Source organism: Cloeon dipterum, chromosome 4 (genome assembly GCF_949628265.1).
Source record: "Cloeon dipterum chromosome 4, ieCloDipt1.1, whole genome shotgun sequence".
Lineage (NCBI taxonomy): Eukaryota > Metazoa > Arthropoda > Insecta > Ephemeroptera > Baetidae > Cloeon > Cloeon dipterum.
In genome coordinates this window covers 24,333,041-24,346,133 of record NC_088789.1, presented here as the reverse complement: position 1 = coordinate 24,346,133, position 13,093 = coordinate 24,333,041, and the positions used below count along the sequence as shown (strand labels likewise).

Here is a 13,093-nt window from a genome sequence, read left to right as displayed (position 1 = left end):
CACCGCCGACCCTTGCATTCAGCGGCCATCTCGCGGAATTCGCCCGTACTCGCCTCTCTCCTTATCGATCGCCCTCGCCTGCCTGCCTTCCTTCGTAGGTGCGCCACCCCTGCCCCTCGAAGGTGACATCTGACCAGCGAACAGCTGATCGGATCCGAACGCCGCCTGTCGCAGGTGAGCCTCTCTGATTCTGTGTCTGTTTGGTTTCGGTGCAGTTGCATCGGTGCGTTAAGCCGCCGGTGCGGTTGCTGCACAATCATATGGTTTTTGTTTGTAAACATTGCACTCCTCCTGTAGTTAGCCCACTGACCGACCTCGGTCCTCGCGTGATTGCGCCGCAGATAATTGGCAGAGCTCTGCTTGGAGAAATGATTTCGATAGCTCGGGTTTCTTTCCTCAAGTAAGTGGAATATTTTCCTTATTTTCTCAGTGTGCTCTAAAAACACAGTACAAGTTTTGATTCAAATAACTGTAACATTATTACGTAATTCAAAGAGACTTTTTAGTGTATGTATGTACAACTGAACAATAATTATTGAATTTTGCTTTAGGAAGTGATCATTTGAGTCGATTGTTCGTGGAATTTAGCAACAATCCGCATCTCTTTAATGTCCAAGAGTCAAATCATGGCCAATAATTAATAGTTAAATTTTAGATTTTTCCAAATTTCTCGAAATATGAAACGTCTACATAACCATGATTTTACGCTGGAATTCCATTCTTGATTCTTGTCGCGATCTGTCCGACAATGTGCAAATCGTCTTGGTATCATAGCGGAAAAAATGCGCATAGTTCAACAACCAAATTTTTCCTTCTTGCAAGAAAAGGGCAACAGTATAAATAAATTTAACAATCAAATTAAAATTTTTGTTTGTTGAGCGATACGCAATTTTGCCGCTACCACGACGAAATTATGAGATAAATTCCCTTTCTGATGAAATGAAATCATGTATTCAATATAGGGAGACATTGCTCTCCGCATGATTAGTAGATATGCAAAATTTGCTCGAAAATTTGATTGACTCTCTGGGGATGTTCAGCATTTTTCAAATTTTTTGGTAATATTTTTTACAAACAAAATAGATTTTACAGAATTAATATACTGCCATTCCAGTTCTACTTTATTTTTATTTTTCAAAAATGACTGCATAACAATCTGGAGTTTGAAATAAATCTCTTTTGAACTTTGTCTTTTTTTACTTTTGAAAATTTAAAATATTCTTTCAAACCTTCTTTATGCAGAGCTGAAGTTGACCAAGTAATAAAATATAATTAACTATACAACATACCACACCTTTTAAGTTATAATTTCATTGATAAGTCTGCGCTTAAGTTTTTTGCAATGTTTTGATTTAAAATTCCAGGAAACAGGCGTGTTTTTTTCTTAAATTTGAATGTAACTGAGGTTTATTCTAATTTATTTTTCAGAAGACTGGTGGTGAGCCGCCGGCTTCTTTTGTCCACTGAAACAGCTGCAAGTCATACGGATGATGACATAAAAATTAGTGACAGCTGTGTGGAAAGACTGAAAGAAATCACTTCAAATGGTAACGAACACCTTCGCATCACAGTCGAAGGCGGTGGCTGCTCTGGCTTTCAATATAAATTTGATATTGACAACCAAATCAACAGTGATGATAGGTAAAGCCATTTCCATGCGATTGCATCTGGAATCTATTAATTTCTTAAAATTTTAGGATCTTAAAAAAGGACGGAGTTCAAGTTGTTGTAGACGAAACATCGTTGGAATATTTGAAAGGCTCCACAATTGATTTCCAAAAGGAATTGATTAGATCTGCGTTTAGAATAGTCAACAACCCCAAAGCCGAGATGGGCTGCTCATGTGGAGCTTCGTTTTCCATCAAATTGGATTAAACTTGATAATAATTGTACATAATGGGAACCGTGGTTATACAGAGAAAAACTCGTTTGTGATCCGAGGATGAGTCTTTAATGTAATTAATAAGTTTTGTTGAAGAATACAAAAATTTAATCGCAGGAAGTGTAGCTATTTTTACTTAATCAGATCAAAAAGCACAATTATAAAACATAACAAAGGATTTGCCACGGTTTGAATAAAAACAGCCATAAAAATCGCTAGTCATGGAATGTAACCAACCGACACTACTTCTTGCCTTTGTTTTTCAACTGATACTTCAATTGATCTATTTCGTCCTTCTGAACGGCAAGCTTTTCATTCATATTTGCGAGATGTTCCGACATCATGCTGAGCTGCGACTCGTAATTCGTGGTTGTCGTGTGAAGCTCCTCTTGAAGTTTGTCCAGACACAACTTAGCTGCGTTCATCTGCTGCTCCATCAGGTTCCTTTGTTCCACAGCCAATTGGAGCCTCTCGTGCAACGACATGCACTGGAATATAAATACAGTTAAATGATTTGCTTGGATTTATTTTGATAATTTTTACCTCTGATTTAAATGAGGCGGCTTTTCCTTCCGCCAACTGTCTCTCCGCCACCAACTGGTTGACTCTGTCTGTGAAGTATTTCTTGACTTCGGCCTCTCTCGCCTCGATTTCTTCGGTCACGGGAATTGGGGACATGATTTGTCCAAGCTGAAATTCAGACAGGTTAAAAATATGAGTACTTGCAATAAAGAGCGCATTTATAAGTGATTGACGCGTTAAGAAACGTGTTTTTCTTCTGAGAGGAAGTCGTTTCAAAATTAATTTCAGTTAAATAATGACAGTTTGTGAAGGAAAAAACAATTTATGAAACATGTTAAACAATATTATATAGTCAAGATATTTTTCTAGTTGGCAACGCAGTTTATTGACAGGCAAATTTTCATGAAAGAAAAACTATCAAGAAAATTCAGATTTTTTCCAAACTACTAAATTTTTGGACTCTTCTCTAAAAACTCCGAGATGTGAAGCATTAGAGATTAAACATTCGTTCAAAGAGTTTAAAAATCAATTCGGAGTTTCAGTCAAGAAAGGCGAAACCGAGAAGCTTTAATTTTGAACAAATACGTCCAGAGTTGCTAAAAAACTACAAAAAAAACTCGAAAAATATTAAGATCAAAATTAAGATCGAATAATTGTTATTTGCAAAGCTTTAAATTAAATGGAATATTTTTTTAAAATGTGCCACTTTTAAATTTGACTTTCACTCGCTTAACAATGGCCTAAACGAATATTTTAATTCTAAAAATAGAGTAAAAAAATAATATTATGGAAAATTGTAAAGATTTCTTCCCCTCTGGACTTTTGACCTGCACTTTTTCAGTCATTCACCGAGATTTTCAGAGAAAATTATGAGAAATTATTTTTCCTGGCGTCAAACTGATGTTTCTTGCTTATATTGAATTTTAAAACAGAAAAAAACAGCTAAGAAATTGTGCAAACTTTTCTTACCATGCTAACAAACGAAAATGGCTGTGCCGAATTTCCGGACGTCTGACTAGCTGTGTCGTTGTTAGCCTCTTGCACATCCACAGCCGCGATTTTGACCACGTCCATCGAGTCCTCGCTCAGCGGGGTGGTTGCCCCCGACATGGAGAGCTGCAGCTCAAGCTCCTTCGTCCTCTGCTGCTCCTTGGCGTGCTTCATCTGCAGCAGCTGGTACTCCTGGCGCCAGTGCTCCTTGTCCTGCTCCAGCTGCGTGGCTTTCTTCTGCGCGCTGGCCAGCTGCTCGCCGAGCACCTCTCTGCATTTTGAGCCACCCACCGACTCTTCCTTGTTCCGAAGCGCTTCTTCGTACGGCACGCTCGGCGGCTCGCTCTCCTCCAGGCCCTTCAGGTAGGAAGACGCTCTCGACTTGAACTCGGACACCACCGGGTGGCTTTTATTGGAGCAGTTTTCGCTCTGGGCGTCGATGGCCTGCATGATTTTCTGCTTGCTCGCGGCCAGCTCCGAGTGCAGCTCTTTCGTCGTGCTTACAAGGCAGATCAAGGCGTTGACGATGCACGCGTTTGTCGAGTTGAGTTTCTCGTTGCAAGTCGGCATTTCGCTCTCCAGCCTAGTCTTCTCCTCAAACACGGAGAACAACTCGGCGATGTTTGAGTGCAGCACGTGCAGGCTGTCGATCAGTTTGGAGACGACGACCTTGAGGTTTTCACCAGAGTTCTGCGTCTTGCGTTTGCTCTGCTGGCTCAGGATATTGACCAGGTTGTTGAGTCGGATGAAAGTGTTGGTGATTGACACGGTCCGGTCGACCAGACTGTTGTTTGCCTTTTCTAAAGACTTTCCGCAGCAGGGATAGTTATTTTCCTCCTCCAGATAGAGTTTCGTGTATGGCACCAGTTTTTGCAGGTAATTGGAATACTGGTCTAATCTGCTGGAGAAGCGGCCCAGGGAGGGGATCGTTTCAAGCGAAATTAAGGAACTTGCGTCAAGCCCGCTTTGGAACTCTTTGTAGCCCTGGTCGATGGCCCGCAAGTGCTTTGCGTTTTCCTTCAAGTAATGAGAGAATTTTTCTCCGATCGGATTCAAAGGGGTGTCCATGGATTTAATTCTTTGCTCCAAGTAAGTGTGATAGTCGGAGAGCTGATTTGTCAATTCGGTTACTCTACTTCCTACTGTGTTGATCAGGTCAAAATACCAGGTTTGCAGCTGTCGGTCGTAGAGTGGAATGTTCAGCTCGTTCAAATCAGACTTGCCTAGAATGAGAAAGCCCAGACTGATGACAAGGTCCGTTTTTGTCAGCTTTAAGACTAAAATCAGTTGCACAATTATTTATTTTAATAAAAAGATTAACAAAAAATATGAATAAAAAAGGGCTGGTATGTCAATATGACCAAAAAAGGGTGTTATTAATAAATGAATTTGAAATCAATGGGAAAGAACCATCTGTTTGCTGTCATTTGCCTTGAATATTTACGATCTGGAATCAGCTGGTTCGGAGATTTCATCCAGTATGTGCACAATAGCGAAACGTCTGTTGAAAAAAAAAATCTCACTCACAATCAGCAGCCCTGTTACTATTAGCGCAGATTTTTTTTCAGTGAACCGCAGAAAAAATCCTCCTTTTTTGCGTCTTCGCGATTTCCTTTTGAATTTTAAATGGATGATTTATAAAAAAATTCTGATGCACGCATCCACGCATACTAACTAGGAGCCCCGAGTGTCACGTGATTTTTTTAATTTCTCTCTCAAAATGGTACATAAATTTAACCTTGCAGAACTGGCAAGCGATTTAAATGCAAACATTTCTGCAGGATGAATTATGGATAGCCCCCATTTAATAGACCTGATTAATAAGAAGTTCAATTAATCGAAAAGATTTACTTCCGCATCCTCACAAGAACAACTTACTTGCATCGACGAAAGGCAGTTTTTTGCTAATGATCTGCGAGGCTGTTTTCAATTTTGAGCCGAGCTCAGTCTGCAGCCGCTCCTGCTGGATTTGGACCGCAGCAAGCTGGGCGCTGTACTGCTGCACGTCCCTCTCCCTGCAGCTCACCTTTTCCTGCAGCCGCACACGATCCAGCTGCAACTCCTCCAGCTTGGACTGACGAAACAGGTTATTTAATTTACCAGCAAAGGGAATTTACAGAATCAAGACTAGACGCATTGAATTATAAATAAAATATCTGTGAAGAATGAGAAATTTTTCCACGATTAAAACAAATCAACAAAGTAATGAAGAGGTGTTTCATGCATGCATTATTTTCTTTTCGAGAAATTTTATCATTTTCCTTTTAACGTCTTGGGAATTTTGTAATTTTAAATTTGAATGATTCCAACTAAACACGATGTCTCACTTTGTATTTTAGTTCCACGTCAGAGGACGCTTGTTGATATTGGTGCACTTCTCTCTCCAGTGTTTGGACACGCTCCATTAGCTGTTGTGTTAGGCGATCGTGGTCTTCCTCTTTTTCTTGCAACTGTAACAGAGCTGTTATGAAAACTGCAGGCATTTGAATGATAAAAAAAAAATACCATGAGCATCAAGCGAGCGTTCTGGGCGATTTTGCTCTGCAGCTCTTCGTCCAACACCGAGTTTAGCTGTTGAGAACTCTCTTCCAGCGGGGTGCTTTTCTGCTTGCCTTTTTTGCCCTTATTCTAGATCAATTGATATTTTAAAAGTTATGTATTTGATGATTAAAATAAGTTCTCACCTGCAAAATTTCTAGCTCATCCTGCAAAACAGATACCCTCTTTGTGAGTTGCTGATTTCTAAAATTAAGACTCTCCATTTCTTGGTCAGCTTTTCTAAGCGCTTGATCTTTCTCCTTCAGATCATCCTAAAATACAAAATTGTATACAGAAATATAAGAAAAATCAGATTAAAAGCATACCTGTAATTTGGCAGTGACTGATTGTTCTTGCAAAACGGCTTTCTTGAGGACGCCAACCTGAGCCCTCATCTGCAAAATTGGGGTGTGGATCAAATCAATGATTTGAATAAAAAACCAAGTCTTACCTTGGAATATTCAGCAGCTAATTTGTGATATTTGCTCTGCAAATCTGTGGTTACCGCCTCCATTTATGTCAAGTAGGTGCGGGACTATAGAAATGGAAACTTTGCTTGCGGTTTTCTGCTTCAGCACTTCCTCGAACCAAACCGAAAAGTAGTTTGAAAGCTGGCCATGGTAAAAGTTGGTTCCACAATTATTTGAAACGTTTCACAAAAAAGAGATACTTCGGAAAGGGACTCGAGAAACTGATTCCAAATAAATATTATTTGTTGCGCCTACTCCTTTCAGCTGTGTTTTGAGGTCTAAAATACATGGGCGTGTCTCAAACATGTGACCTGCCATTGACCAATTAAATTCTTATGATTGGTTCGTTCTGTCAAATTCTCGTCGGCAGCAAAAGAGAGGCGGGAAAATTACACCAAATATATTCCAACTTGGAATAACTTTTATATTGAGAAACAATATTTTATTTTGTAAATAATAACAACTACTCTGCTTATGTTAAGTGTGTATGTATCTTATTCTTTATTTGATATTTTTTATTGTTCTGAGTGTGTGTGTGTGTGTGTTATCTTATCTATTCTCACAATAATAGTAAAATAGTAAATAAATATAGGTTGTTGATGTAATATTATTTAAGCTATTTAGACAAATGACTCTTTTATCTATGAGCTAGATACTTTTTTTATGTTATGGGATCATATCTAATTATCATAAATAGATGCGAATTATTTGAACCATACCTTTCATTTATCTGATCCAACCTAAAGCATTTAAATTTGATTTTTCAACCTTTAATTTGTACATATTAGTTTTTATTTTCGTATATAATAAATACAATTTTCCCCTATTTACAAATATCAAATATATCTTTGGAAACATTGAAATGTAAAACCTTTTTCCTTTTTATAAATCCAGTACTGAAAATAATTTCACGAAACTTTTTAGTGTATAATGTATCAATATGTATCAATGTTAAATGAAGAGCACATCTTTTTTTCAAATTATACAGGTACATATCCTGGAAAAAAAATCGATCTTTAATGGCAAAAAATTATTTCATGGCAACATAATATATCTACCTCAAACTACCGTTCTTATCTTAAAATGCAACATTTAATAAAAACAACCAATATTTTATAACTTGTTCCACATAAAATTAACATCCGCAACTCCCGTAACTATTATATCAAGCCCCTTGGGTGTATCTTTATTAGAAAACAATGTTGTGTTTTTGACAATAATTACTTTAGGTTTGAAAAGTAATGAAACAGCCCCAAAATATCATTAAAATGATCACATTTTATTTAGAACCTTTGCAGAATGCAGACAATTAAATACAAAAAGACTGTGTTATTGTGCCATATTTAAAGTTTGGCATATATTGTCATCACTTCCATCAACATAAAATAGTAAAGTTCAGCATTAAAATAAACAATATAATTTCCTAACACGTATAATAATTATAAATATATGGACTGCTTTTTACTATTTACAAATAATAAGCATATATTTATGGCTGCTCACAGTTTTCCGACTACACTGTGGGTTAATAACAAAAGCTGCAAAAATCCTTCTTACTTAAATAGTATTCATTTCAAGGCGCAGTCGATGCCTCTGTTGCATCACGATTGTCATGATATATTTACTTGAATCTTGTTCAGCATGGCAAGATCATTGCGTAAGGCCAAACAGCTTCAACGCGTTGAACGCAGTCGCCAGAGCTACCTCCTCGACTGGCTTCTTCATAAACGCGGCAATCATTTCCACGATTGCCGGCAGCGAGCAGGGTTCGTTGCGTTGGAAGGTGCAGTATCGGTGAAGGAAAGTCAAAGATCTGAGAAACAAAAATTCAGATTAATCAGTGACTAAACTTTTTGTTTAATTGATTTTTCGAACTCCCATCAAAATTTAAACTTAAAACTCGGATTGAAGTGTTCAACTTTAACACAGAATAATAATATAGCAAGTTTGTATTTGTAAATATGCGAGTTTAGAATAAATTTACCAACGCACACGGCGTCTATTTTAAATTTTTGTAGCAAACAAAGAAAGTGGGAATGGGAGGAAACGGGAATTAAGAATCGAGAGCGGAAAAAAAATTCATTAGAGCCACCAGGAAATTCCAGTAAAAGAAATTTTGTTCAGGAGTGGGACTCTAATGGTGAAAATTTTGCTCCCAAAGAACGCACTATATCAAATATTGAAAATGGTTAAATCATCACTTAAAATTTCAAAACAACGAAAAAATCACGTAATTATACAGAATAGATATAACGTTTAGTAAACTTTCTTCATAATTAATTTTATCTTTAGATAAGGCTTTATATTTAAAAATCTGAGAGGTCTCAGCCAGCCACACTGCGCCGCACCAGTAGGAAAATTTTGGGTCACTCGAGCAGCCACCGGTGAAAAAGGGTAAAAAATTGAAAAGTGCATGAGAAATGAAATGAACTCTGGTCCTTTGGGCTGTTAAGCACTATCAAAATTCACGTTTAAAATATTGCCAGCTGCCGCTGGGGAAAAAATCGGCTAAGCCGGTCCCACCAGCCGCCGCCTTAAATGTCATCTAGTTAATGTAGAAAGAAAAACAAAAATTCTACCGTTCCGTTAAGGCTTCTTTGACATGCGTTGGAAGTTTGGAGGCTCTCGTGTTCGGGTACATAAAGGGGGCGTCAGTCTCTACTAGCAGTTTGTCCAGCGGCAGGGTGCCGTCTTCCAGCATTTTGCGCACGCCGTTGTCCGACTTATCTTTGCACAAATACCCTAGGCAAAAACATTATGCTCAGTTGATGCTTTGCCACTTTGGTTTCAAAACAAACCTGTTAATCCAAGGTACATGCCCCTCTCCAGGTAGTGGTTGGCCTGCTCCACCGTGCCAGTGAAGCAGTGGACAACAGCTGCCGGAAGTCGTTCGCGGTGCTTATCGAGGATTTCGAGCATGTCCTCATGGGCGTCGCGCTCGTGCAGGAACAATGGCTTTCTCAGTTCGCAAGCCAAAATTACCTGAAAACGAAGAATTAAAACGTAATTAACAGGATATGAGATTGTCAAAGACAAAAATAGGTGATTGAATTAATCAACCACAGAGAAATTTTGACAATTTTTGGGCTTTGATTCTAACAATACATTTTGGGAGCACTTAAATCAAATCAAAACGCAAATTTATGATATATGTCTTGAAAAGGAGCCGTAAATCAATTTAAACCAAATTAATTATGATCAAAATCCAACTGAAATGTGACCTTTAGCTGGCAGTATTTTTACTGAAAAATCAGCCTAATATATTTAAAATCAAATTGTTTCTGGCACTGCATTAAATTTTTGTCTTTGTGTAAAAAATAATGCCTAAAATTAACTGAAAAAATAACAAGTCCAGAATTGTCAGAACAAATTTAGAGAAAAAATCTCCAAATTTCTGACAATGTACTAAATTTGAAAATTCAATCATTTCATTAGCCTCCGAAAAACCAGAGAGAATGGAATTGCAAAGCTTTAAGAATTATTTTGGAAATTTCTGGCAAAACCCTGGTGTAAAAATGCAGCACTTAGATTGCAAAACCTAGTTTCAAGTAGCTTTCTTTGTAGGGAAGATAAGTGTCTGATGTCATGAGACAATTTATTTACAATGTTTGCTTGTTGTAAACATCCTTGTCAGTTCCTAAATATTATATGTGGTTTATTTGCTCATTAAAAAATTTACCAGCCCGTTGGCTCGCATTGTTAAGGCACTCTCAGGAGTGTCAAAGCAATGAGAGGTATTTGAGCAGTTCGGAGATCTAATACTGGCTACCCAATGTCAGAAATGGCAAAAAGTGGTTAGTTTAGTGACTCGAATTGCTCAAATTGCTCAACGGGCTGGGAGGCGCACCGGCGCCGACTCGCTACTTGCTGGTTTGCACCTTTCCAGCATGCGTGATTTGGCTTCACGGGACAAATGTCTAGCGTTTGAATGCAGTCCTCGGTGCGGAGGCAAGTAGCCCTTGAGTGGGCTGGGTCCCTGTGCGGCCTGGTGTGCCCATGTTATCCGTTCGCGGTGTTATTGGGACCCGGGTTTCAGCATTCGTGCTAGTGCAGTGCGCGCCCTTCCCGGTCCTCCGGTCCTCGGACAGGGATAAAAAGAGCAAAAAAAAAAAAAAAAAAAAAAAAAAATGGTGCAAACTGCGAGTAATTGCCTGCAATCATACCTGCTTTTCAAACACCTCTCGCTGCTCCTCGATAGTCGAAAAATTTCGGTTGTAGTCTAAACCACACTCGCCGATGGCAACACATTCTGAGCTCTGCGCGATTTCTTTCAGCTCGTCTAAGTAGCCCTCTTCCCAAGATTTCGCATCGTGTGGGTGTATTCCTAAGCAAATAAGGGAGTTTAATAATACTGATTGAGCGACAAATCATTACCAGCAGTCGAATACAAAGAGCCAGGATAGATTCGAGTCAGCCTCAAAGCTTCCCGGCTGATTTTAAGAGACGTCCCAGTCACCATTATTTTCTGGACCCCTATGGAAATTATTTATGACACTGTCAACCATTAATTAACTTAACAAAAAGGACCTCTTACCAGCATCTTTGGCCCTCTGAATGACCGAATCTAGGTCTCGAGAGTACTTCTTGTTGGTCAAATTGGCACCAATGTCGACGATCACGTAATTGTCGTAGCACCGGTGCAGAGAATCCTCTGTCGACTCTAGATCGGCTCCTGGGACGCAGCTAGCCATTCTGCAAGTTCCGAGGAAAACGAATTAGAGATAATTCGATAAAGAAAAATAATTGCTAGGCATAAACAAACAGGCAAAACGAGTGCGTTGCGAGTTGCGAAGCAAAGAGGCGAGGAGTGATCAAGAAACGCATCAAACGAGACGTAACCCTTTGTCTGGAAAGCAATGTTCGGTTCGGGCAATTTATCCCGTGAGTCACCGCCTCCATGCACAACTCGGTCAAGAAGCAAAACAGCATTCCGGTGGCGACCGCAAACAGAGATTCCCGTGCCCCTTGGCTGCCGTAAACCCGGCTCGGATGGAGCAGAAACTTTCGATTTACCCAGCGCAAACCACACGGGCACCGGCCGAACGGTCAAAGGGGTGAAATCGGGCAGAAAACCACTCACCCGGGTTGTTGGTCGAACCGCTTCTTTGACTTTCCTTCACCGACTTCTCTCTTCACTACTTGCTAGGCTGAGCACCGCGCCGCGCACCACCTGGCGTGGCGAATCGATGCGGGGCCCATATGGCCGAGGGGGCGTGGCCAGCTCCTGCGTCTCGGACAAGTATGCAACTGGCAACGCTCGCGAGACGGGCGGGATGCGTACTCGCACCTGTTGCAGGCGCCGTGACCCCTTTCCCTCTTTTTGCGCCCGGTGCGTATGATGATGAGCTCGACCCTCGACCGCCGTTTTCGGAAATTGGCGGCCCCGTCAATGGCCTTTAAACGATCTCGTTCCCCCTCCACCCCCCGCCGTGCGCAATTATTTTGTTGCTCTTGCTATCGTGATTTATTGATTGCTAAGTGGAGCAAATCCATACATTTTATGCGCCTCCGGGCTGTTGCATAAACTCATGCATTTTCTATACCGTGTGTGCGGATTGGTGCGGAGCATGAATTTTTTTCTGTTTTTTTATGCAAAGCGCTCCATCGAAGGGAGCGATCAATTGCGCTCTCAGGCAGAATCTCGTAACGGTATAAAATGCGAATAATGAGACGTGCCGAAGCAAAAAAATTATATGTAAATTCAGATTTGCGCCTCATTGAAAGAGATGAGTCGGACACTAAAAAATACAGATGGGATGAAAGCTCAAATGATAGTGGTGTTTTTGCTGGAAGCGATTTAATGGAGCGGAAAGCTCAACGCGGATTATTAATTTCTGGAAAAGGGCTTAAACGTTGGAATAAAAATAGCCTGCACGCTTGACTTAAGCTTTAGAAACATACTAATGTTTTAGACTTGGGTATTTTAGTAGACTACTTATTTTTTCACGTTTTAGGCAGACAGAGAGCGTCAACATTTCATGCGAATCCAGAAAATTAATTGTTAATACATTATACAAAGATGACAAAGACTCTGAAAGTCTGAAAACAGATTAAAATGAAGTGAAAAAGCAAATAAAAATGGCTTCTCTATGCTTGAATAAATGAGTTTCTCCCCTTTTTTGGAACACGATTTTGTTGTTGCTGTGTGATTATTACAATCAGCATATGAGTTAGCAAAAACCTGCAGCTCTCCCGAAAATAAACCTGCTTCACATTCACAAACAAAAAAGAAACGTAGTGCTTTATCTTTCCCGCTATTTTGCGCAATTATCCTAAACATTGTGCGTTTATAAAGTAGGACATAGAAAATTCAATGTAAAATGAGAAGTAAATTAAAAATTGGAAACTATGGAAAATCCCAAAATTGGCCGTTTTTTTGCGCTAAACTAGTGTTGCGTTTTGGTGAACTGCAAATTTGTTTAACCTCTTGAGCACTAGCAAATAAATCGCCTGAATTAATAACTGGACCAAATAAATAAATAAAAAATATCTAAAAACTCTAGTGGATTGCTAAATCTCCGAGAATAATTTATTTAGTCGTGTAAAGCTCTTCAATTTTTAAAATAATTTAAATAACGGGTAGTTGCAAAAAAAACTAGAGCAAAACTTGTACTAATTTGAGCTGATTAAATTTGGGTAAATCTATAGCAACACAAATTCAGCTTTTGTTTTGACATTGGCAATTTTTCAG

The 13,093-nt window shown here is 39.4% G+C and overlaps 3 protein-coding genes across 5 annotated transcripts; 1 reads left to right on the top strand and 2 right to left on the bottom strand.

The window, feature by feature from the left end:
• The first annotated feature begins 41 nt into the window (after positions 1-41).
• LOC135944353 (iron-sulfur cluster assembly 2 homolog, mitochondrial) lies at positions 42-2,002 on the top strand. 2 transcript variants are annotated; one of them, XM_065491217.1, is made up of 4 exons: positions 42-174; positions 302-400; positions 1,429-1,641; positions 1,698-2,002. In XM_065491217.1, the coding sequence occupies exons 2-4, from the start codon at positions 369-371 to the stop codon at positions 1,873-1,875; spliced, it is 423 nt and encodes a 140-aa protein (XP_065347289.1). In that variant the 5' UTR covers positions 42-174; positions 302-368; the 3' UTR covers positions 1,876-2,002. The 2 variants fall into 2 exon arrangements, with proteins under 2 accessions (XP_065347289.1, XP_065347288.1); XM_065491216.1 differs by lacking the exon at positions 42-174 and having other exon boundaries at positions 251-400.
• On the bottom strand, positions 1,936-6,702 carry LOC135944349 (protein phosphatase 1 regulatory subunit 21). Of its 2 annotated transcripts, XM_065491211.1 has the most exons (10): positions 6,603-6,702; positions 6,384-6,543; positions 6,259-6,327; positions 6,079-6,204; positions 5,900-6,022; positions 5,722-5,844; positions 5,273-5,468; positions 3,374-4,617; positions 2,426-2,572; positions 1,936-2,370 (listed from the first exon to the last, which is right to left on the bottom strand). In XM_065491211.1, exons 2-10 carry the CDS (start codon positions 6,444-6,446, stop codon positions 2,125-2,127), a joined length of 2,337 nt encoding a protein of 778 aa, XP_065347283.1. In that variant the 5' UTR covers positions 6,447-6,543; positions 6,603-6,702; the 3' UTR covers positions 1,936-2,124. The 2 variants fall into 2 exon arrangements, with proteins under 2 accessions (XP_065347283.1, XP_065347282.1); XM_065491210.1 differs by having other exon boundaries at positions 6,384-6,690.
• A 958-nt stretch (positions 6,703-7,660) lies between these two features.
• On the bottom strand, positions 7,661-11,612 carry LOC135944352 (3'-5' ssDNA/RNA exonuclease TatD). The gene is made up of 7 exons (XM_065491215.1): positions 11,483-11,612; positions 10,937-11,094; positions 10,777-10,875; positions 10,566-10,726; positions 9,201-9,384; positions 8,982-9,144; positions 7,661-8,215 (listed from the first exon to the last, which is right to left on the bottom strand). The coding sequence occupies exons 2-7, from the start codon at positions 11,091-11,093 to the stop codon at positions 8,053-8,055; spliced, it is 927 nt and encodes a 308-aa protein (XP_065347287.1). The 5' UTR covers position 11,094; positions 11,483-11,612; the 3' UTR covers positions 7,661-8,052.
• Between the last annotated feature and the right edge of the window lie 1,481 nt (positions 11,613-13,093).

Bases quoted from the DNA above. Each gene is read 5' to 3' on its own strand.
- LOC135944349 (XM_065491211.1), bottom strand. From the start codon at position 6,446: ATGGAGGCGGTAACCACAGATTTGCAGAGCAAATATCACAAATTAGCT. The intron at 6,205-6,258 runs GTATGCTTTTAA...TTTGTATTTTAG, and splicing joins CAGTCACTGCCAAATTACAG to GATGATCTGAAGGAGAAAGA. The intron at 5,845-5,899 runs GTATTTTTTTTT...GCTCTGTTACAG, and splicing joins ACGCTCGCTTGATGCTCATG to TTGCAAGAAAAAGAGGAAGA.
- LOC135944352 (XM_065491215.1), bottom strand. From the start codon at position 11,093: ATGGCTAGCTGCGTCCCAGGAGCCGATCTAGAGTCGACAGAGGATTCT. The intron at 10,876-10,936 runs GTAAGAGGTCCT...TAATTTCCATAG, and splicing joins TCAGAGGGCCAAAGATGCTG to GGGTCCAGAAAATAATGGTG. The intron at 9,385-10,565 runs GTATGATTGCAG...CTTCGTTTTCAG, and splicing joins GAGAGGTGTTTGAAAAGCAG to GTAATTTTGGCTTGCGAACT.
- LOC135944353 (XM_065491216.1), top strand. From the start codon at position 261: ATGGTTTTTGTTTGTAAACATTGCACTCCTCCTGTAGTTAGCCCACTG. The intron at 401-1,428 runs GTAAGTGGAATA...TTTATTTTTCAG, and splicing joins GCTCGGGTTTCTTTCCTCAA to AAGACTGGTGGTGAGCCGCC. The intron at 1,642-1,697 runs GTAAAGCCATTT...TTAAAATTTTAG, and splicing joins CAAATCAACAGTGATGATAG to GATCTTAAAAAAGGACGGAG.